Raw genomic sequence first — 21,959 nt, 5'->3', positions numbered from 1 at the left:
GCTCTTATCCTTTCTCGTAACTCGTTCATTGTCTCATCTTTCCTTGTGCTTCAATCACCATTTTCCTCAAACTAGGCATCGTCGCAACAATACTTGCTATCGTCCCTGGTGGTTTTATCATCTCTATCCTCATCTTGTCAAAGTCCTTTATAAGCTCATCCTCTCTCGTGAGAATACATCCTAACTTTGACGAGACCTTCCGGCTCAATGTATCGGCTACTACATTGGCCTTGCCAAGGTGATAATTAATGTTGCAGTCAACATCATTTACTAATTCGAGCCATCTCCTTTGCCTCATGTTAATATCCTTCTGCTCGAAAAAGTATTTCAAACTTTTGTGGTCCGTGAAAATCTCACATCTAACTCCGTAGAGATGATGTCTCCAAATTTTCAGGGCATGCACAACGGCTGCAAGCTCTAAATCATGCGTTGGATAATTTATCTCGTGGGGTCTAAGTTATCGTTATGCATAGACTGTAACTCTTCCTTCTTGCATCAAAACACATCCTAGCCCATTCTCTAACGCATCTGTGTAGATGGTATACTCTTTATCTATTTCCGGGACTAGCGGCACTAGTGCTGTAGTCAATTTCCTTTAAGCTCTTAAAAACTCTCTTCACACTCCTTTTTCCAATTGTTCTTAGCTTCTTTTCTCGGTCTTGCTATCATGGAAAATCCTTCAATAAACCTCTGATAGTATCCTGCTAAGCCTAAAAAGTTGAGAATCTTGTTAGGCGTAGTTGGTGATCTCCACTCATGTACAGCTTGTACCTTGACGGGGTCAACTTTAATTCCTTCAGATGATATAACATGTCCTAGTAAAGTTACTTTGTTCAACCAAAACTCGCACTTGGTGAATTTGGCAAAAAGCTTCTCAACTCTTAGTGTTTCCAACATCGTTTTCAAATGTTTTGGAGCTCCTGCTCATTCTTCGAATAGATGAGAATATCATCTATGAAAACTAGGACAAATTTATCCAGTTATTGATGAAAACTCAATTCATGTGATCCATGAAAACTACTGGTGCCTTCGTCAAACCGAATGGCATAACTATGAACTCATAGTGCTCATACCTCATTTGAAAAGCTGTCTTAGGTATATCCTTCTGTCAAAATTTCAACTGGTGGTAATCTGATCTCAAGTCAACTTTTAAGAAAAAGCTCGCTCCTCTTAATTGATCAAACAAGTCGTCTATCCTCGGTAAAGCATATTTGTTCTTGAGTGTCAATTTATTCAGTTCTCGATAATCTATGCACATTCTCAACGTGTCATCCTTCTTTTTGACAAAAAGTACTGGTGCTCCCCACGGGAAAAACACTAGGTCAAATAAAACCTAACTCGAGCAATTCTTGCAGCTGAATCTTCAGCTCTTGTAGCTCCTTAGGCGCCATTCTATAGGGTGCCTTCGACACTAGTGCTGATCCAGGTTCTAGATCGATAGTGAACTCCAACTGTCTTGTTGGTGGCAATCCTGGTAAAACCTCGGAAAATACATCTCTATATTCCCTTATCACTGCTACATCCTCAAAGTTTATTTTTTTTACTTGATTATCCTTCATCATTCAAGTAAACTAGGTAAGCTTGTGCTCCTTTCTTCTTTACCAATTTCGACGCCTGAAGTGCCGAAACGATTGGAACTCTCTTCTTTCTATCAATGCCGTGAAAACATGTCTGTTCCTTCCCAGGTGGTTGAAAAGTTATCTGTCTCTTCTTACAATCAATCGGGGCAAAGTTCTCTGCTAACCAGTCCATCCTTAGAATAATGTCTACGTTCCACATAGGCATTAAGTGCAAGGTTCTTGCTTTCATCTTTAGTGATCCTAACTCAAGCTCTAAGCTAGAAATCATGTAAGAAACTGTAGTAGCTCTTTCTACAGGAGTGATTACTCTCAACTTGGGACTAGCTCGTTTTTGGTTCGAGTTTGAAGGTAACATGCTTCAACCAATTAAAGAATGCGATGCTCCTGTATTAAACAGGATTCTAACTAGTGCATCCAATAACTTGCCCATACTACCTTAAAGTCCTGCCTTAAACCGGCACTTAAAACTCAGACATCTCTTCATCAGTATCCATCTTCTGATGAGCGAACGTGTTAGCTCACAAAATTCTCGATTATACTCTACAACCGATTTCTTTCCTTGCATCAAACTTCGATAATCAGCCTCTCGCTGCTTACTGTACTCCTCTGTACATACTTCTCAAGAGTAGTCTTCAATTGTTCTCAAGTGTAGTTTGCCAGTTGCTCAGGTGTTAAAGTCCTCTGACGTGCCTCTCACTAGTCTTATACATCAAAAGAATCTACTAAGATAACTCAAAAGTTGTAAGGGTTCAACCCTAGAATGACATCAAAACAAATTGTTCAAGAGACTCATATGAATGACCAGAGGGTGGAATGAAGTAACTACCAGGTCGAACAAAAATGACCTAGAGTAAGAACCCATCTGGCTTTTCAACCGAAAGTTGAAACACATGGGTTTATAAACCCAAAACACGTCTACTGAGATTTGGATCATGCGGACTGGCCAGGTCCAACATAATCACTCCCCAGTCACACGGGATATACTATCCCGAACTTGGAAATTCTGTGTCTTCTAAACCCTCAACATACTATACATAACAAAACTTAAGTTCACACCAGCAAGCTAAAAGCTTAAACTCAGGGTCCTATGTTCTAGACTCTTGTTTCGAAAGTTCAATATTTTTTTACTCTCCTCTCATGTTGCGGTGGTGGTGGCGGAGTATTATCCCGCCTATCCTTCACATCACACTCTTGATGACATCTTTGAGGCATTTTTGAAATCACAAAAGGAAAACTCAACTCGACCAACGCTCTAAGCATCCTCAAAACTCAAGTTCAATTTACTAACTCAACTTTAAGGAAACCCTCACGGTCACCTTAACATTCATCTGTAAGGCAATAAGCACTCACGAAATGCTAACAAAAAGACCACTCTGGTCAACCTAATATATCCATCAGTAGAATGCCTCTTTTTAGAGGGCTTACATAAAGGGGTTATTTAAACCCTACAAAAACCATAGTATCTATCGTAATGTCCCTTCTAAATCGACACCATTAATAGTACTATGTCTCGGTCTGGACCTCCTACGGTAATTGCTATCAGTTAACTCATCTATTTGCTACTTTAGCACACTAGGAACATCCATCTATTTAACATCAGTAGGGTACTAAATTCGCATGCTTATCTATCATCATGTCAAAATCTCAAGTACCAGTATCTCCTAAGTAAGTTATATACATCGCAATGTAATTGCAACTAATCAAAAACGAGGGTGTACCGCGCATACTCTCAAGATCATCCTTAGCTCTAGCCTACATCGACTTCTCTTCTCATCCTCATCAACTCTAGCCCTCCTCGGCTACTTCTCATCCTCATTATCGTTTATCATTTTATCATCTTTGGTAACTGATACTCAAGGATCGACTCGATATCTACTACACTCTTCTAGAGTCCCTGGTAGAAAACAAGCATCCGGTCAGTAGATCCGCATAGAAAATCTGGGTATCTGTAACAAATCCCATCTCCTGTGGGTCCAATGCTCAAGACGACATGTCCCATCATATTGAGTGGCTTTCTTCCTTGCTCAATCCTACCACTCGATTGGTAGCACGGGGACTAGGTGCACGATGCCATCCAGTCTAGTAACAACCATAAGGCTTTCATCCTTTCATAGTCTATGAACATGTGTTTGAAAATCTGCTAAGGTATCTCTGTACCACATACTGTACGCCTCGTCCTCGTATCCGATCTTTCCTGAGTTCGATCTCACAACAGTCCACTTTCGTGCAGTGCCAACAGTCCTGGCCAACCTATAAGGAGAACTTAAAGGTGACTCTAGAACTTAAAGGTGACTCTAGGAACTAACTCTACTTGGCTCCAGCAACAGAAATAAACAAAACATAACTTAGCAAAACTCCTACTAAGTAGTACTGTTATCTTAAAACTCAAGCTCAAAACATCTAAATTCTCATCTCGTCCCGTCTTTACTTAGTAGGGAATTTCTCTAAACAATGATATTAGATCCCTTAATCTAAATCATCGTGACTCAGTAAGACAACTCAACAATTCTCTCTCAAAGCCATCTCCAAAGACCATGGCTCATGATACCTCCTCAAGTACCATTAAGGTTGCGTGAGCAAAACTCGCGTCACAAAATAACTCAACATATCGTACAATATCTCATTGCAGCATGCTAATAACTCATCAATCATGCTATTATACTCAAGCTCATAACTCAAACTCATAACTCAAACCAACAAGTACTTAAAGCAATTGCTAATTCTCTCAAGCTTTAGCTCTAAGTTCTCATTTCATCCTTCTACTTAGTAAAAAAAATCTCTCTTAACAATGACATTAGATTCCTTCATCTAAATCATCGTGATTTATCACAACTGCTCAAACAATTCTCATCACAAAACATCTCAAATACATCACATCATAACTCATAATTATGCATCCTCAATCATATAACATCATATGATATAAACGCTCTCATGATTCATCATGTAACATCAACATATGCTCTTACAACATAATAACTCATTATTAATCATGTTGTCATCCTCAAACTCAAACTATGCACCTTTAAAGTGTAACATCATAACTCATCATATAACCTCAACATCATGCTCTTCAAAATTTAACGTCAAATAAACTTTGAAATTTTACATACCTCGTTGAGCCTGGTGTGATGGTGCGCTGAGCTCACGGTTGTTAATAACTATTAGTATAGTGACTCATTCTAGACTAAACTCAAGACTTCTAATTCAGAGCTTTCCTTCGCTCTGATACCACTCTGTCACAGCCCGCCCTAACTAGGGATAGTTAGGCCGAGTGATCCACGACTAGGGATGGGGTTAAAGAAGAAGGGGAAGAAAACGGGCGTTATTTATAGTCGTAAAACTTACTCATCTTAATAAAACTCGTCATTTTTATTCATTAATACTCAATTGAAAACAGTCTATGAAAGACAGCATAAAACTTAATTAATATCATTAATCAAGTTATACATCATATGAAACCATTCTCTTAAGACTCAAAGTATGACATAACATACTATAACATCAACAACATCTTGCAGCGGAAAGTAGCTAGACATATGTATGAAGACATATTCTAGACAAGTTAACTATTTATTAACAACCCTGGAGACTCCGCTCATTGCAGCACCATCATCACATCAGCTCAACCTGCACATTTAGAAAACATATGCAGGGCTGAGTACAAAAGCACTCAGTGGGCACGTATGCCTAGGTATAAAAATACATGCTTCAAAACTGTAAATTGTCATGCCATCATAATCAGTACAGCAAGGGAGTTTTTCGCTAAAAATGCCCAAGCTTACTAAGTTCATTTGTGATTCTTAAAGTTCGTCTGATCAGACTAAGTTCTTTTGTAATCTATCATATCTGAAACTGTGTGCCGGAGAGGTGGCCACCTCTCACGGTCACTTGACCGGCCAACCCGCTAGATGACTCACGGTCACTGGTGTACACTAGCCCTGGCAGGATAGCTATCAACTGCTCAGGACCCGAATTCGATTGCATCATTGGCAAAGCCAAAGCAGATAGATATCATACTAAAATTGAAACATTTTATGGCAAGACAATAGTTGAAATAACTTTAACTCAAAGATTTTGTCATGAAATAACTTGCTTGAACGTAACATTTAAACTCATTTGATATATATGAAACTGAAATTAACAGTTAGATCATCTCATGCATTCATTCGTATAAGAGGCCTACGACACGCAGGGGATCTCTATATACGTATAGTAAAAGTAATGCCCACCTCGTTGTGTCTCTGTATCAATGAGTAACGTCACTCTCTCCCTCAAGTCGTTACTTCCCAAAAGGACCTTCATCGTTATGAAGAATTGGTGAGAAGTTATAAAAGAAACCTCGATTAATAATCTAATCTCTTTTATGAAACATTAGTATCTCTAATGTTCATCTCTCTTGATTGTTAATCAATATAACAATTATTATCTCTCGTCATTACTCATTAATTATAACATCCTTATGTTATAATTAGCAGCGCTTCAATTAAAAGAAATATTTAACACATCGAAAAGTCCACTTTCTTAGCAGATCTATTCGCTCTCATCTCGTCTAATTAACCGATTAGAAAGTTAAACTTTCCATTAGGCATGTATTTGAGTCACGGGTCAACAAGAATTGACTATGCTCAAATTCTAATTTCACTAAAAATTTCGGCATGACCTATTCATATATAATGTCAGCCACGAGATTTCAACGCGTGAATCTCACTACGTGAACTCGTCTCTCGACTCAAAACTTAACATCTTGACATCTTTTCAACGCAAACCAAACAATTCAAAATCATCAAAACTCTTTATCAGTAAACTATCATTTATACTCGACACCAATTGTTCGAGTGTCAGATACCAACATTTATGTGCGTTAATCATAACTCTCACAACTCACACCATTTAGTCATATCGTATCATCCATCAAAACAAATATAATCAAGTTGTTTTCTAGAAAGTTTTGCTGTTTTTGTGTCATCTTTAAAAATTCATAACAACCAACTCAATCATCATAAACTCTCATACCAATTGATCTCAAAAACTTCATGAAGTGTAGTTCACTCTAAAAATGGTAGTTAACCAAAAAGGTTAAAGGTTTTTGGAGATATTGCTCTTTTAGTGCAGGCTGTCAAAGATTGACAGTTTCTGCCAATTTTGTTTAGGCCATTAGAAACCAAGGCAAACCTTAATAAAATTCCATCAAATTTAATCATCCAAAACTAAAGGTATCCTTGAAGATTTGGTTAAAATTTCACAAGAGAAAACGTTCATATGATCTGCCAAATAAACAATGAAACTCATACACTTTTACTGTTGGACAAATATGACAGCAGAACAGGGCATTTTTGAAATAATAAACTGCTCTATTTCAGAGGTCATAAAAATCGAAATCTTATGTTTTCAGAAAAGTATTGAAGTCTAGTTTCGTTTAAAAAAAACGGTGATGCAAAATCCTTCATGGATTAATAGATATAAACGTTTTTGTGAAGTCTACCAACAGTTGACAGATTCTGTCAAGGGTTTTTCAAAATATCTTTAAAATAGCAAACATCATCCAAAAGACATGAAATTTTGCAGCGACGAAATACACATATCATAGATAAACATACTAAAATTTCAGAGCCATCAAGCAATGAAAACTCATCGAAACATAAGCTTGAAACTGCTGTAAAATTTTGACAGAATTCCAGTTTTAATTTCGTTCAACAATTATCATCCATAAATTGTAAATCAATTAGCATGCTCATGTGATATCGTAGAACACATATACGCAATAATATTCATTATGCAACGTCCCAAACTTCACGAATTTAAATAATCATACTCTAAAAACTTATACAATTTTCATGCTTGGAAAAATACGAATTTAATATATATCGATTCTAGCATACCCCTAAGCACAAATATCAAGTCAAAACGATCAAACAAAAATCGAAAGACAAGCTAATATGTGAAAAACGGGGCTGCCCTCATGGGTTTCATAGCTACGGTTCGTTCCGTTCTTACTCCCTTCATTAAACATGCTCAACATCTACCCAAGAACAACATACTAAAATTTCACGACGATCCGACGTCGTTTCAAAATAAAGTCGAGAATCGACGTTTTTCGACGTCGACGAAAATCGAAAAGAAAACCATCAAAACGTAGGTAGAGATCTTACCTACTTAGATACGTGATCGAAAAGATGATCGGCGCTCGTCTCGGTGCTCAAATCGGAGGTCAAAAGCTCCGTCCAAGCTTAAATGGAAAATGGCGTGTGTAGTGTGTGTTTTAGGTGTTGTGTGTGTGAATATGTGAGTTGTGTGTGTGGTGTGGGCTGATATAGCGTGAGTTAGGTGAGATAGAGGGATAGTGGGCAGTTGGGGGGTGGTTAGGGGTAGGGTAAGTTAGATATTTAGGATATTAACCCGTTAGTCGTTAAATATCTCGTTTCATCTCGTTTTAACGACTAACTACCCATATTATTCGTTACTCGCCCTCTCAACCTCTACTCACTTTCATTACACTCGTAATTCTATATAAATATAGAAAATACAAGCTCGTTCTCGAAATTCTGATAAACGAGCTCGGTTCGTTTATCGAGAAATCCCGATTTACTATTCACTCGTCGTCCAAAAATAAAAACTTTCATTATTGGACTCGTATCGAAAAACTAAGAATATTTCTCGACGACGTGCACGTAAGATTTTGAAAGTCGACAAAAAGACGAAATAGCCGTACTTTACTATTCATCGTCAAAAAGTCAAAAATTTCAAAAACGTCTTAACGGACTCAGATTTCACTTCCGAGTTCACCGTTCTCATTCAAATAATTATCTAGAATTATTCAAATACTCAAACTCAAATACGGATATAAAATCCCACATCATCCTCACATCATCAAAAGAACATCTCAACATCTTTAAAATATAACAACAAAACTTCATATAACTCTTCATCTCTTTACAAAGTAAATCAAACAAGGGATCTATACCCTAATTACTCAAACTTAAGCAATTAAACACGTCATCAAAAGCCCGGGTGTTACAATTCTACTCCTTCAAGTTCCCCAAATTTCTCTTTCAATATTTCATTCTTGTTTCTTCAAAAAATGGTGAAACCCCAACACGATTCTTCGTCTGATTCATCCGACAGTGTAGCTCAAGCGATCATAGACGATATTAAGTTGCAGAAACAATTGCTTGCTCAAATCTACGGGCAACCGGTGCCGGAGCCGGGACGTGTTAAACGTCTCTGGTCTTATGTCCACTGTGATCGTGAGGAGGCTCATTTACGTCTTATGCAAGATTATTTCAACGACAATCCGATGTACGGGCTTACATTTTTCTGACGTCGTTTTCGAAGTTCGGTGGGGAATCATTCGAAGTCCGGCGCGTAATTAGTACGTGGAGCACCTTAAGGATATCATTCTCCACAACATAATTTTGGAGCACGAAGGTGAAAGAGCAACCAATTAGAGAGATGACGATGCAGGACACGGGGCGTCTAGCAGTGACTCGACGGAGAGTGGTCGAGCAACCCCGATTTCCTACGAGGAATATGTGCAAATAGATACTATTCTCCGATATAGGCAGTTGCACGCCGCACTCCAACGTGATTTGATCGAGCATGTTTGGGCACGTTTCGGACCTCTAGAGCCGGAATAGTTATTTTTAGGATTCGTTTTTATTTTATTAAGTTTTATGTAATTTTTAGGATTTCAAAATTAATGCAATTTAAATTTGAAGTAAATTATGTTATTTAAATTTATGCAATTAAACTTAAATGAAAAATACAAAAATCAAAATTGAAAAAATCAAGTAAGCTATTAAGTAATCCCAATGCGGCCTCCTTACTTAATGTGATCAGGGACGGATCTAAGAATTTAATTAGGACCGGACGAGATTTCATCGGATATTTTCAATGAATTTTTAGTAAAGAAAACAGACCGGGCGACCGCCGAGATTTCATCAAAATATATACATATATATAGGTAATAAAAAAAATTTGACCAGGCGACCGCCGAGGCTGCCCGACCTCTAGATCCGTCTCTGAATGTGATCCACTTCTATCAAGTAAGCTATCAAGTAGGCACCAATGCGAATGCTCTAATATCTCATACATTTTTAAATATAAAATTAATCATTAAAATATTATTAATAGTAAGCTCAAGTATACTTTATACACCATTTCACTTAAATATTTTTACCAACTCATTTTATACATTAACTACATTTTTCGTAATTTATGTGTCCAAAGGTAATGGGACAAGAGAAATGCTGATTAGGATTGATGAGCCCAAATTAAATGAATACACTATATATTTTGATATATACAATTTTTTGCTAGGATGTATTCAATAAGGGCATTTACATTGAATGATTAATTTTGATAGATAAAAATAATAATTTTAATTTATGATTTATTTAGTGGGACTAAATAAATCACACTTTTAAAAATAAAAATACGCAATCATACAAAGTAAATGTTACCTAAACGTTAAAACATAGATATTAAAAATATAAGAAAATTACATTCATTGTAAATCGCTTACATGTGATTCAATAAATATCTCGAGCGAGGCGTTTGCGCATGCGAGGGAGTATTATGTGGTGGATTGTCGCCGCGTTAGAAGAGAAGCTAATTTTATAGCTCATGCTTTAGCTCAGTATGACGTATCTTGTACTAAAGCTATGTTTTGGGAGACAGCTTTCCCGGGCTGGCTCATGGATTTGATTAGCCGGGGATCTTCGTTAATAATATTTCTTGATTTCCACCTCAAAAAAAAAAAAAAAATCAATAAATATGAATTTTTTTTGCTTCCGGTTCAAATTCTAGATCTTTAATTTGATTATAGTATTTATTTATTTTCTTATAAAATCCATAAACGTGGAAAACTTAAACGGGCCATGGCTCCCGTATTATCAACCTATGATCACGGAATGGGCCGGTCCCACATTGCTTGTCTTGTTCTAATATTACACAAACTGCTTAACATGCATAAATGAGATCAATTCATTAAAACACACCGCTAAAAAAATAAAAAATCAATGGGATATTTAAAAAAAAATACAAAAACTTGAGTACAATTGGATTGTATCCTGACCCGCATTCTGATCTCAACCCGTATCTTGACCCAAACCATGTAAATTACACTATTCGGTTATACAAATGACACTGCCTATAATAATTGACATTATTCAATTATACAAATGACACTATCTATAATTGACAGTATTCGGTTATACAAATGACATTGTGTATGAATGACACTATAACATTATAAATGATTATTCGATTATACAAATGATACTATGACATTTTAAAATGTTATAGTGTAATTCGTATAATAGAATAATGTCAATTATAGACAGTGCCATTTGTATAACCAAATAGTGTCATTTACACGGTTAGTGTCATTTGTATAATCAAATAATGTCAATTATAGGCAGTATCATTTATATAGTCGAATAGTGTTATTTATACGATTTAAATCAGGATGCAAGTTAGGGTGTAATTCGATTGTACGGTATAACTGATTGTACCTAAGACCAACTCAAAAAAAATTGAGTTTGTATTATATAAATGATATACGAGCATGGAGATTGTACTACAATGATTATCTAATTTATATGAAGAAAGTAATCACATGAAGATTGGAAGTTATATATTCAATGGGTAAGACATTACTTCCTTTAATATACATTAATATATAGTTTAACGTTTGCAATAATTTAACAAGGCCGTCTTAGCTCAGCTGGTAGAGCGCGTGGCTTTTAACCACGTGGTCGTGGGTTCGATTCCCACAGACGGCGTAATCCTAAATTTTTTATGATTTTTATGATTTTATTTATAATTTATGTATTCAAATTTTATTTTATTTTTTTTCTCGAAATTATTTTTATCCTTCGTAAGATTCTTCTTGCCCAATCATCATAATCATTTATTTATCATATATTCAGAATTTAAACTAATGAAACCAAAAATGAAACAAAATTGGTATATCAATGAGTCAATGGCCCGTTCTAAAAAAAAAAAATGAGTCAATGGCCCAAATTAATGCAATTTTGACACTTGAATGAGCTCAAAATTAATGCGATTTCCACGTTACTTTTTAAACATTGTACTACAATCTACATAATTGAGTTCACCGACTACTCATCTTCATTATATTACTAGTATGCCCGTTCGTGCGATGCACGGCGAGTACGAAATGAAACGACATACTTAAATAAATAAATAAATATTAATATTAATATTAAAGAGAATCAAAATATAAATAAATGCCAAATATATTTTAAAATTAAAATACAATAATCAACATCAATTACTCAATAAAAACTCAAATTTGGAAAAAAATAAATTTTCAATTTTATTTAAAGTGTGATGATAATTATAATTATTAAATAATTAAAATTATTTTGATAAATTTAGTGTTACATATTATTATTATCAAATGAAAATAGATCATTTAAGAAAAATAAGTAAAATAGAGAGATGCGAGAGAAACAAATAATTTAGTTTGAAACTTTAAATTTCAATGTCTTTATTATCTTAAATCTATTTTATACCTATTATATATATCAAATTAAAGCTAATTTTATGATCTTTAATTTGATATATATATATTGAATATTTTATCACTATTCAAATTACACAATTTTAAAAAAGAAAGATTGAAAAATAATGAAAAACAATAAAAGAAAAAAAGAAAGAAGTTTAATTTGGGAGAAAAAGTTGTTCCATCACCGCAATACAAATTACTTTAACTAAAATTTTAAAAATAACTGAAATTTTAAATTATTGCTGGAAAAAATAGTTGTTAAACTGCTCTTTTATATATTATATAGATTTGTTATGTTCCATAATTTAAAGTAATATTTGTCGTAAAATATACGAACTTTCAATAAATTATGATTTTTCTCATAACCTTTAAAATTTGAAAAAAAATAAACTATCTTTCGATTTTTTCTGACTTTTCCCACGAGTATGAAATACTCCCAATAGAAGATAATTTTAGGGCTTTTGACTTCGATTTTTTTATACCTACGCGTGACGGATAATAAGGATGGCATAATAAAGTCGATGTATTTGTGAATAAAAAATCTATCATACTTAAATATCAAAAAATTTAAGTCAAAAGTCTTAAAATCAGCTTCTATTTGGGGGTATTTCATACATGTGGGAAAAATAAGAAAAAAAATCGAAAGATGGTGTTTTTTTTTTCAAATTTTAAAGATTATGAGAAAAATCAGAGTTTGCTGAAAGTTCGTGTATTTTACGGCAAATATCCCTAATTTAAAATACTCTCCTTTGCATAAATTATAGTTCCATTTATGATTTTACTGACACGGTAGATACTATTCAAATACTAAATTTGCACACTCACACTCATTTATAAGATTTGAATGATCTCACACATATATGTTTTAATGATGAGAAATGATATGAGCTCATGTGTGTAACTATGAGACCTCATATATCAACTAATTTTAGTTGCCAATACAGCTACTAAAAACCATATTTGTGGACCATCCTTTTGTTCGAAATATTTATTTTCATTTATGTCATATTTAATTATACTAGTTAAACTATACGTTAAATACACAAAACAAATTATGAGTTCAATTATATATATTTTATATAGGGAAAAGGTGCAGATTGACCCCCGAAGTAGTAGCCCCTATAGCGTATAACCCCTCTTATTCACTGTGTGTGCAACTAAACCCCTGAACTCCGAGAAAATGGTGCAAATTCCCCCCTCTGACCTAAAGGCTAACGCCGTTAAGTGTCCGTTAACGTTTGAGTTTAATTGCACCCTCTACTTCAGGGGTGAATCTGCACCTTTATTATTATTATTATTATTATTATTATTATTATTATTATTATTATTATTATTATTATTATTATTATTATTATTATTATTATTATTATTATTATTATTTATTTTTATTTTTTTATAATTTCAGCAACCCACCTCCAGCATCAACTTAACTCCCCCGTACTCATCGATTCTGACTTGCACCTTGTCAGCTCGCACGCGCCCAATCGCTTGGTTGTCGACTGCCCACCGCTTACATGCAGCAACGCCACCAGCTTCTTCACCGCCCCGCACAACAGCATATCCTCCAACATCTTAACCTTTTAGGCTTATCTTATGATATTAATTGTGTATATATTTATCTATATAATATATATTTAAATTATTTATTTATTTTTGAATAATTATTAAAACTCTAGATAATAATTATGATTTTATTTTTGGTTAATTTAATATTTGTAAATTTATTTTAAAAGAGAAATAAGAATGGATCCGGGTCAGGACTCGAGACCCTGTGAATCTAATGGATCTGGACATGAATCTCGTTTTTTTGAACCTAATGGATTTGGACCGGATCCTGACCTAAGTAAAAAAATACGGATATGGATTTGGACCAAGCAGGATTCGATCCAGCTCCACATTTGGAGTTGGTGATGCTGCTGCATGTCGGAGGTAAGCAGTCGACGATCAAGAGATTGAGCGCGTGCGAGTTGACAAAGTGTAAGTTGGAGACGATGAGTACGGGGGGCGGTTAAGTTGATGCCGGAGGTGGGTTGCTGAAATTATAAAAAAATAAAATAAAAAAAATTAAGGTGTAGATCCACCCCTGAAGTAGAGGGTGCAATTAAATCCAAACGTTAACGGACACTTAACGGCGTTAGGTCAGAGGGGGAATTTGCATCATTTTCTCGGAGTTCAGGGGTTTAGTTGCACACACAGTAAGTAAGAGGGGTTATACGCTATAAAGGCTACTACTTCGGGGTCAATCTGCACCTTTTCCCATTTATATATAAATAAATGCAGAGGAATGAGATGTAGACAAATTTATGTGAGCATTTTTAAAATTTAAATTGTGTCAACATTATTTTTGAGATTGAAGAACTATATGGATCAGAAAAATATTCGAAGTATTTGAGGGATAAAGAGGGGCAAATATTATAATTCAAATGGAGTAAATTAATTTAAAAAATTCGGCCCTCATTAGTTAGTTTAAAATTTAAAGCATGAGTTTGTGATGACTCGAAAATTTGTCGATTATATTTTAAAAGATTATTACTAATACGCCTTCCTGTGCGATGCACGAGGCACAATATATTTAATTATTTTTAAAATTTTAAATTATATAAAATATTACAAAATATTAATTATTTATGAGTTAGATTAATTGACAACAAAAATAATTATGTTAATTTAAATATTAGTATTTGATTTAAAATAGTGTATAATAACAATATTATCAACGTAATGAATAAAATATTAAATTTAGTGAGTATTTTATAATAATAATAATAATAATAATAATAATAATAATTATTATTATTATTATTATTATTATTATTATTATTATTATTATTAAATTTATGGGTTATAAAGTAAATAATTTAAGTCAATCTCATTTTGACTAACAAAATTAATAGCCTTAATTTATCAATTTTGAACTCTTAAAAGTCCAAAATATACTATTATTAAATATTTATCTTTAAATAGCCCAGAATTAATCAAGAAAAATCAGAAAAATACGAATAATACAAATAAAAAACAATAAATATGTTTATATAAATAAATAATCTGTCACATAATTAAATAAATCTATATAATATTTTAAATTATATTATTTGATGATTAAATGAATAATTAAATCACAAATTATTAATATTAGAATGTTAGTGAAATAAAAAGGGTTAATTGCATCAAAATACCTGACATTTTCCCAAAATTTGGTTTTTTGACAAACTTTTTAATTGTAGCAAAATTTTTAGCTACGTTTCAATTTATTGCAATGTCCGTCCCGCATATATTTCCGACCAAATCAATTCATTTCCGCCAATTTATTTTAGCTACGTTTCAATTTATTGCAATGGATTTGAGACGACAATGTTTCATTACCCGGCACGACATGCCACCTAAGCTTTACGGGGGTCCACCTCAGCATGAATTTGGCCGGAAATATACGCGGGATGGACATTGCAATAAATTGAAACGTAGCTAAAATTTTTGCTACAATTAAAAAGTTTGTCAAAAAACCAAAATTTGAGAAAAAGTTAGGTATTTTGATGCAATTAACCCAAATAAAAATACAAGATTAAATTTGTAACGTAAATCAGCAATGGAGCTCTTAAAGTCATCACATACATGTGATAGTAGGTTTATTAGAGCGGAAAGTCCAACTAACAAAGTGACCGTTGAGTACAAATTTATTTAATTATTTATTTTTAAACATTTCAAACAATGAAGAAAAGAAAATCAATTTTTTCCCTCAACTTTATCACTCTATCACTACCAGCAAACAACGGTTCTTCAATTGAAATAAAAGAACTGTTTAATTATCTCAATTTACTCTCGATTTATAGAGAAAATCACGGATTGAAAGCTCGTATCTGTTTCAGTTGAAAAGGAAGAAATTCGAGTATTCATGGCGGGATATTTCGGGGTGTTGGTGTCAGATTCATGGCTGCAGAATCAGTTCACTCAAGCTGAGCTCCGAAGTTTGAAATCATCGGTAGCATTTCATGTTTTTTTGGTTTATTTATTGATTGGCAATTTTTTTGTGAGCTGTTGTGAGACGATTGTTCTCGCAGTTCACGGCGATGAGGCGAGAGAATGACGGCGGCGTGAAACTGTCGGAGCTGGCGGGGAAAATGTCGAGGCTGAAACACGTCGGAGAGATTCTGACGGACAATGAGAGAGCTGAGTTTCTTCGAGATGCCTATGGGAATTCGGATTGTGATGTCGATTTCGAACTGTTTCTGAGGGTAGTAGCATCCTGCTTTTCTCTATTTATGTAATTTTTTTGTTCAATTGAGAAGATATATATACATATAAATGTTCAGTGCTAGAACTTTCAATAGTTAGATTGATAGAGATAGTTTTTATTTTTTAGATGTTTATAATGTGTGAAGGATCAAAAACCTGAATCTGTGTTACTTCTGAGTTTTCGAAAATTTGAAGACAATGTGTTGTTAGCTTCGGAAATGCATTTTTAGTGAACCTTTTACACATAATTACACTTATTATTGAACATATGCTTCTTTTTTTTATCATTTGATGATAGGTCTATTTGAAACTTCAAGGACTTGCAACGGAGAGGAGGGGAAGTGGAGCCAGAAGTGCTTCTGCATTTTTGAAATCTCCAACTTCCGCGCTGCTTCATACAATAAGCGAGTCTGAGAAAGCGTCATACGTTGCACACATCAACAACTATCTTGCTCGTGATGAGTTCTTGAAGAAAGACCTTCCTGTAGATCCCACGACAAATGATCTCTTTGAGATTGCCAAGGATGGAGTTCTTATCTGGTGAACTTCGCCTGTCCTTTCCCATATGCTGGTTTCTTGATCATGTGTTAAAATGTTTATTTACGAAATGTTTGCATCGAATGCAGTAAGCTTATTAACATTGCTGTACCGGGAACTATAGATGAACGAGCAATAAATACAAAGAGAATGCTTAATCCATGGGAAAGGAATGAGAATCATACCCTATGCCTCAACTCTGCCAAGGCAATTGGATGCACTGTTGTCAATATAGGGAATGAAGACTTTATTGAAGGAAGGGTACGTTGGCTATCGTTTCATGCTTCAGGAGGGCTCGCCTGAGTTTTATTTCTCACATTGCTGCTTATCCAAAAAAAACTAGCAATATACTACTCTGTTTCATGAATAAGTTACTTTTCAAATAACTATGCTTTGTATTCACTATGCTCGTCAGGTCTTGTGAAATTGTGGTTGTCATTATAAGCATTAGCTTCTAACACGAGTTGGCACTGTTTCTTTCTGTTTTCAGAAGCATCTTGTTCTTGGACTGATCTCTCAAATTATCAAGGTGAGTTGTATAGTACTTCAAGACTAAAGCAAAACTACAAATGCTAGAATTTGATTTCTATGTCATTTGCTGTTTCAGATACAACTTTTAGCAGACCTCAACTTGAAGAAAACCCCGCAATTGGTGGAGCTGGTCGATGATAGTAAGGCGAGTACTAATTTCAGTATAATGTCAGACAATGTGCTACACTATTTTGTAGAAGTCTGAGTTAGCTGTCACGTTGTATTCACCCTGTATCTTGAAATATCAGGATGTGGAAGAGCTTATGAACTTACCACCAGAAAAGATTTTACTCAGATGGATGAATTTTCAGTTGAAGAAGGCAGGATACATGAAAACAGTTACGAATTTCTCAACTGATGTAAAGGTATGTGGATTTAAATAATTGCAATGCAACGATTCTTGTGTCGCCGGCATCTGATATACAAAGTTCAGTTCAATATTCGGTCTCCCCCTTATTATCTGTTTTTATACGCTATTAACATTCAAGTGGATAAAAATTGGTTTAGGATGCAGAGGCTTATGCTCATCTCTTAAACGTTCTTGCCCCCGAACTCAGTAATCCTTCTACACTAAAAGTAAAAGATCCTCTTGAAAGAGCAATGTTGGTTCTTGAGCATGCTGATAGGATGGGCTGCAAGCGATACTTAACGGCAAAAGATATTGCCGAAGGTTCTCCAAACCTCAATCTTGCCTTTGTAGCACACATCTTCCAGCACAGGTGAGATAACTGATTATCTTTATGTTGAAGTATTACCACAAGATTGAATTCGAGAGGTCATGCCAAGTACATCTTGAATTATATGCCAACTACTACTTTCTTATGTAGGAACGGACTATCAACTCAAACAAAGCAGACATCATTTCTTGAAATACTACCTGATGACTCACAGATCTCAAGAGAAGAAAGGGCGTTTCGCTTTTGGCTCAATAGTCATGGGAATTCCTCATATATCGATAATGTCTTTGAAGATCTTAGAGACGGGCAAGTCCACTTGCATATACACCATTCATATTTAACTACTTATTCATATTTAACTACTTTGGATCTTTTTGGTTCAGTTTTAATTTTAGTGGTTAGTAAATTCGGCATATAAAACTGTTATTTCTGTTATAATTCTAAATAGCCTGTGATTATTTGCAGATGGATTCTCCTAGAGACACTTGACAAGGTGTCCCCCGGCATAGTTAACTGGAAAATAGCTTCTAGGCCACCAATTAAAATGCCATTCAGAAAAGTCGAAAACTGCAACCAAGTAGTCAAAATCGGGAAAGAATTGAAGTTTTCCCTCGTCAATATTTCTGGAAACGACATTGTTCAAGGAAACAAGAAGCTAATATTGGGTAGATTCCTCCTCCACATCCCTTTAACATAAGTGCTGTTGAATCACTTCAAAGTCGAATATTTCATGTAAACTAAGGAGGTTTCATACTTTATTCTCAGCCTATCTCTGGCAGTTGATGAGATGCAACACTCTTCAAATGCTTCAACTCTTGAAGAACTTGAGGTGCCGCCACTCGAGTAAAAAGGAAATTTGTGATGCTGACATTTTAGGGTGGGCTAATAGCAAGGTGAAAAATTCCGGGAGCCAAAGCCGTATGGATAGCTTCAAGGTATTATTTAACCAGATTCTTACAATTTTGTAGCCTTCAACTTGTGTTCTTGGTTTTCCATGTGCATTTGCTGAGTTTTGATCAATCTACCTCTATCTTATACTTTGATCTATAATCTTATTGTGGAGTTCCGACATTTGAACTCTTAAATATCAAACTTTGGTGAAATATAGATACTATATCCAGTAGTCAATCCACATTTATCTAGACGAACTTATATTATTGTCGTGTCATCTGTTATTCTCGTATCTTCAACTTCAAAATGCAGGACAAGAGTTTGTCTAGTGGACTCTTTTTCCTCGAGCTACTTAGCACCGTTCACCCCAGTTCTGTCAACTGGAGTCTTGTGACAAAAGGTCTGAATGGTGAGTACATTTTTAGCTATACATTCACATCAATCATCAATGCATCTCTCTGAATACTACATACATGTTTTCAGACAGACACAGTTTATCTATGTCTTCATCCAAACCTCATTGTTTCGTGTTTTCTTGGAAACTTTGAGTGATGTAGATGAGGAGAAGAAGATGAACGCAACCTACATTATAAGCATTGCAAGGAAACTCGGGTGCTCGATTTTTTTGCTACCTGAAGACATAATAGAGGTGAACCAGAAGATGATCCTCACATTGGTAGCAAGCATTATGTATTGGAGCTTGAAAAATCCTTCTTTAGATGAACGCGGCCCTCGTGCATCATCTTCATGGAGTGAGACGAGTTCAAGTTCGAGCTCGAGCTCGACAATGGAAGATACTGCCTCTGAGTCATCCATAGATGACATTGCCATTGAATAACCGGTGAACAAAATGCTCATTTGTATGTAGTTAATTTCATAATTTGTATATCCATTATTTATATTTAAAGTGAGTAATCTTATAATTTTTTATATACTGTATTCGTAATTTTCTCATCTATTTTTTATTTCTAAGGATAGTGTCCTGATTTAATACGAAGGTGTAAATAAATGGAGTCGGATTGATTTGAGTATTTCGATTTATTTTATTTTATTTTTGTATTTTGTATATATATTTGATAAGTAGACCTCAGGCGCTCAAGCCCAACTCGTATATTTTAATTTAAGAATCAATTACTATATATTTTTTGCTGAAAAAAGAGCCCATTATTGATTTTGCACAGCCCAATAAATGGAGCAATTGTGGTTGAAATAAAAGTTTTTTTATTTGGACCAAACTATATATTTCACATTGGAATAAGCACGTTTATTTAGTTTACAACGTATGTAATGAGTAGGCTGCCTAAACCAGTACTACATAATGTTCAGCATTGTGCGCGTGTGTTGAACTAGCGGTAAGAAGGTTAATACCCAATGCCTGAAGTTTTGGATTCGATTTTTTGTCTCACGATCTTTAAATTTTTTTATTTATTACATAATTTAACAAAATAATAATAATAATAATAATAATAATAATAATAATAATAATAATAATAATAATAATAATAATAATAATGCATTTGCATATATACTAATGAAAAATCTATATCTATATATATATACGAAACACCAGTTTTCAACGGATAGTTTTACCCGCCAATTTTTCTCTCTCCTTATATCACTTATTTCATCACACTTTCTCTCTCATAGCTAACCAACTCACACGTCTATCACTTCTCACAAGTCACAATCTATAATATTTTTTGATATCCACCATTTTTTTCTCACTTTCTTTTTTTATTCTTTTTAAAAATCATCAAATTCTCTTCATGAAAAATATTTAATATGGATGTTAAATTAAAGATCATGACAAAATCTTCAATTTGATGTAAAAATTACATAAAATAAAATTAACTCGAAAAAGTTATTGTAGTTTGAAATCATAAAATTAATTTTTTTCTCTTTCCTTTCTTCTTTCTCCTCTCTCCTATCTCCATTCTTCTTCTTCTTTTTTCTTTTTTTGCGGTTGTTTTATTATTCTTTTTTAAAAATAATTTTATTTTATATTTTTATTATATTAGCTCATTTCAAATTCTTCAATTTAAAAATATTATTTTTGAAGTAGAGGTTAAAATATTTTTAATATAAATTTATAGATGAATAATTAATTATATCATCTTAAATATTAAATTTGTAGTTATGTTTGTGTTATTTTTTTATATTTACTTATATTAACATATGTACTATTATTATTTTTAATTAAATTTTACGTTAGATTTACGTATATATTAAGCATCAAAACTACCATTGAAAAATCATTAATCGGAGAATCATTATTGATCCTATTTAGAAATAAAATAAAAAAAGTAAATTGAACAGTTTAATTTTGTAGTAGCACGTCTATTTGAATTTAAATGGTAATTATACCATGTTCAACCCCATTTTTTTCCCACTAATCGATTGATAAAAAAAATTATTTGTCTATAAAAAATACAAATTAAAATTTAAATGCATATAAATATGCATGTTGTCATATATATTCAAATTATTTTTTTATTAAAATCGAAACCCAACTAAAATAACGGAACATTATTATTCAATATTACTCCCGCCGTTGCATACTAATGGGTCACATTTCCTTATTTGGACGTTCCATTTTAATAGGTCATTTCCTAAATTGGAAGCTTATTACATAGCAATCATATAACCCATTATTTAAATCATATGTCAATGTGATCCACTCATAATTATCTCTCTTACTTTTTTGAAAAACATATCTTAAAAAAAAAAACAAGTACTCTCTTTCTTATTTTATTAGTATAAATTATTTATTTCTTAAAATCTGTGTCCGGCCCTTATGACTTATTAATGTGGGAAGAAGGGAGTATAAAATTAAACTTAATCAATTGAGCAATTATTATTTATGAAAATAAATCCTATCTCTTTTTGCAAAATCAGAATTTTGAGAACTTTATTTGTAAAATTTTTATTTAGACAAAATGATCGAGTAAAGATAATTTAAATATGCATTCAAAAAATATA

The 21,959-nt window shown here is 33.6% G+C and overlaps 1 protein-coding gene, 1 long non-coding RNA gene and 1 other non-coding gene across 3 annotated transcripts; 2 read left to right on the top strand and 1 right to left on the bottom strand.

Annotated features, from left to right (window-relative positions):
• Positions 1-4,951: 4,951 nt before the first annotated feature.
• LOC130999461 (uncharacterized) lies at positions 4,952-7,871 on the bottom strand. Its single transcript, XR_009093522.1, has 3 exons — positions 7,733-7,871; positions 5,813-5,879; positions 4,952-5,210 (listed from the first exon to the last, which is right to left on the bottom strand). It is a non-coding gene; the product is annotated as an uncharacterized LOC130999461 (long non-coding RNA).
• A 3,421-nt stretch (positions 7,872-11,292) lies between these two features.
• TRNAK-UUU (transfer RNA lysine (anticodon UUU)) lies at positions 11,293-11,365 on the top strand. Its single transcript has one exon. It is a non-coding gene; the product is annotated as a tRNA-Lys (tRNA).
• Positions 11,366-15,779: 4,414 nt separating this feature from the next.
• On the top strand, positions 15,780-20,045 carry LOC130999444 (fimbrin-2). Its single transcript, XM_057924970.1, has 13 exons — positions 15,780-16,090; positions 16,170-16,343; positions 16,643-16,884; positions 16,971-17,142; positions 17,372-17,410; positions 17,489-17,557; positions 17,661-17,777; positions 17,920-18,131; positions 18,240-18,395; positions 18,555-18,754; positions 18,855-19,024; positions 19,293-19,389; positions 19,538-20,045. The coding sequence occupies exons 1-13, from the start codon at positions 16,004-16,006 to the stop codon at positions 19,816-19,818; spliced, it is 2,016 nt and encodes a 671-aa protein (XP_057780953.1). The 5' UTR covers positions 15,780-16,003; the 3' UTR covers positions 19,819-20,045.
• The last annotated feature ends 1,914 nt before the right edge of the window (positions 20,046-21,959 follow it).

Source organism: Salvia miltiorrhiza, chromosome 8, assembly GCF_028751815.1.
Source record: "Salvia miltiorrhiza cultivar Shanhuang (shh) chromosome 8, IMPLAD_Smil_shh, whole genome shotgun sequence".
NCBI classification, from domain to species: Eukaryota; Viridiplantae; Streptophyta; class Magnoliopsida; order Lamiales; family Lamiaceae; genus Salvia; species Salvia miltiorrhiza.
The sequence above is the reverse complement of the archived record's forward strand: the minus strand, read 5'-3'. Positions and strand labels throughout refer to the sequence as shown.

Coding starts and splice junctions, on each gene's coding strand:
- LOC130999444 (XM_057924970.1), top strand. CDS start 16,004: ATGGCGGGATATTTCGGGGTGTTGGTGTCAGATTCATGGCTGCAGAAT. Junction 16,885..16,970: donor AAGGATGGAGTTCTTATCTG/GTGAACTTCGCC, acceptor CATCGAATGCAG/TAAGCTTATTAACATTGCTG. Junction 17,411..17,488: donor TGATCTCTCAAATTATCAAG/GTGAGTTGTATA, acceptor TTGCTGTTTCAG/ATACAACTTTTAGCAGACCT.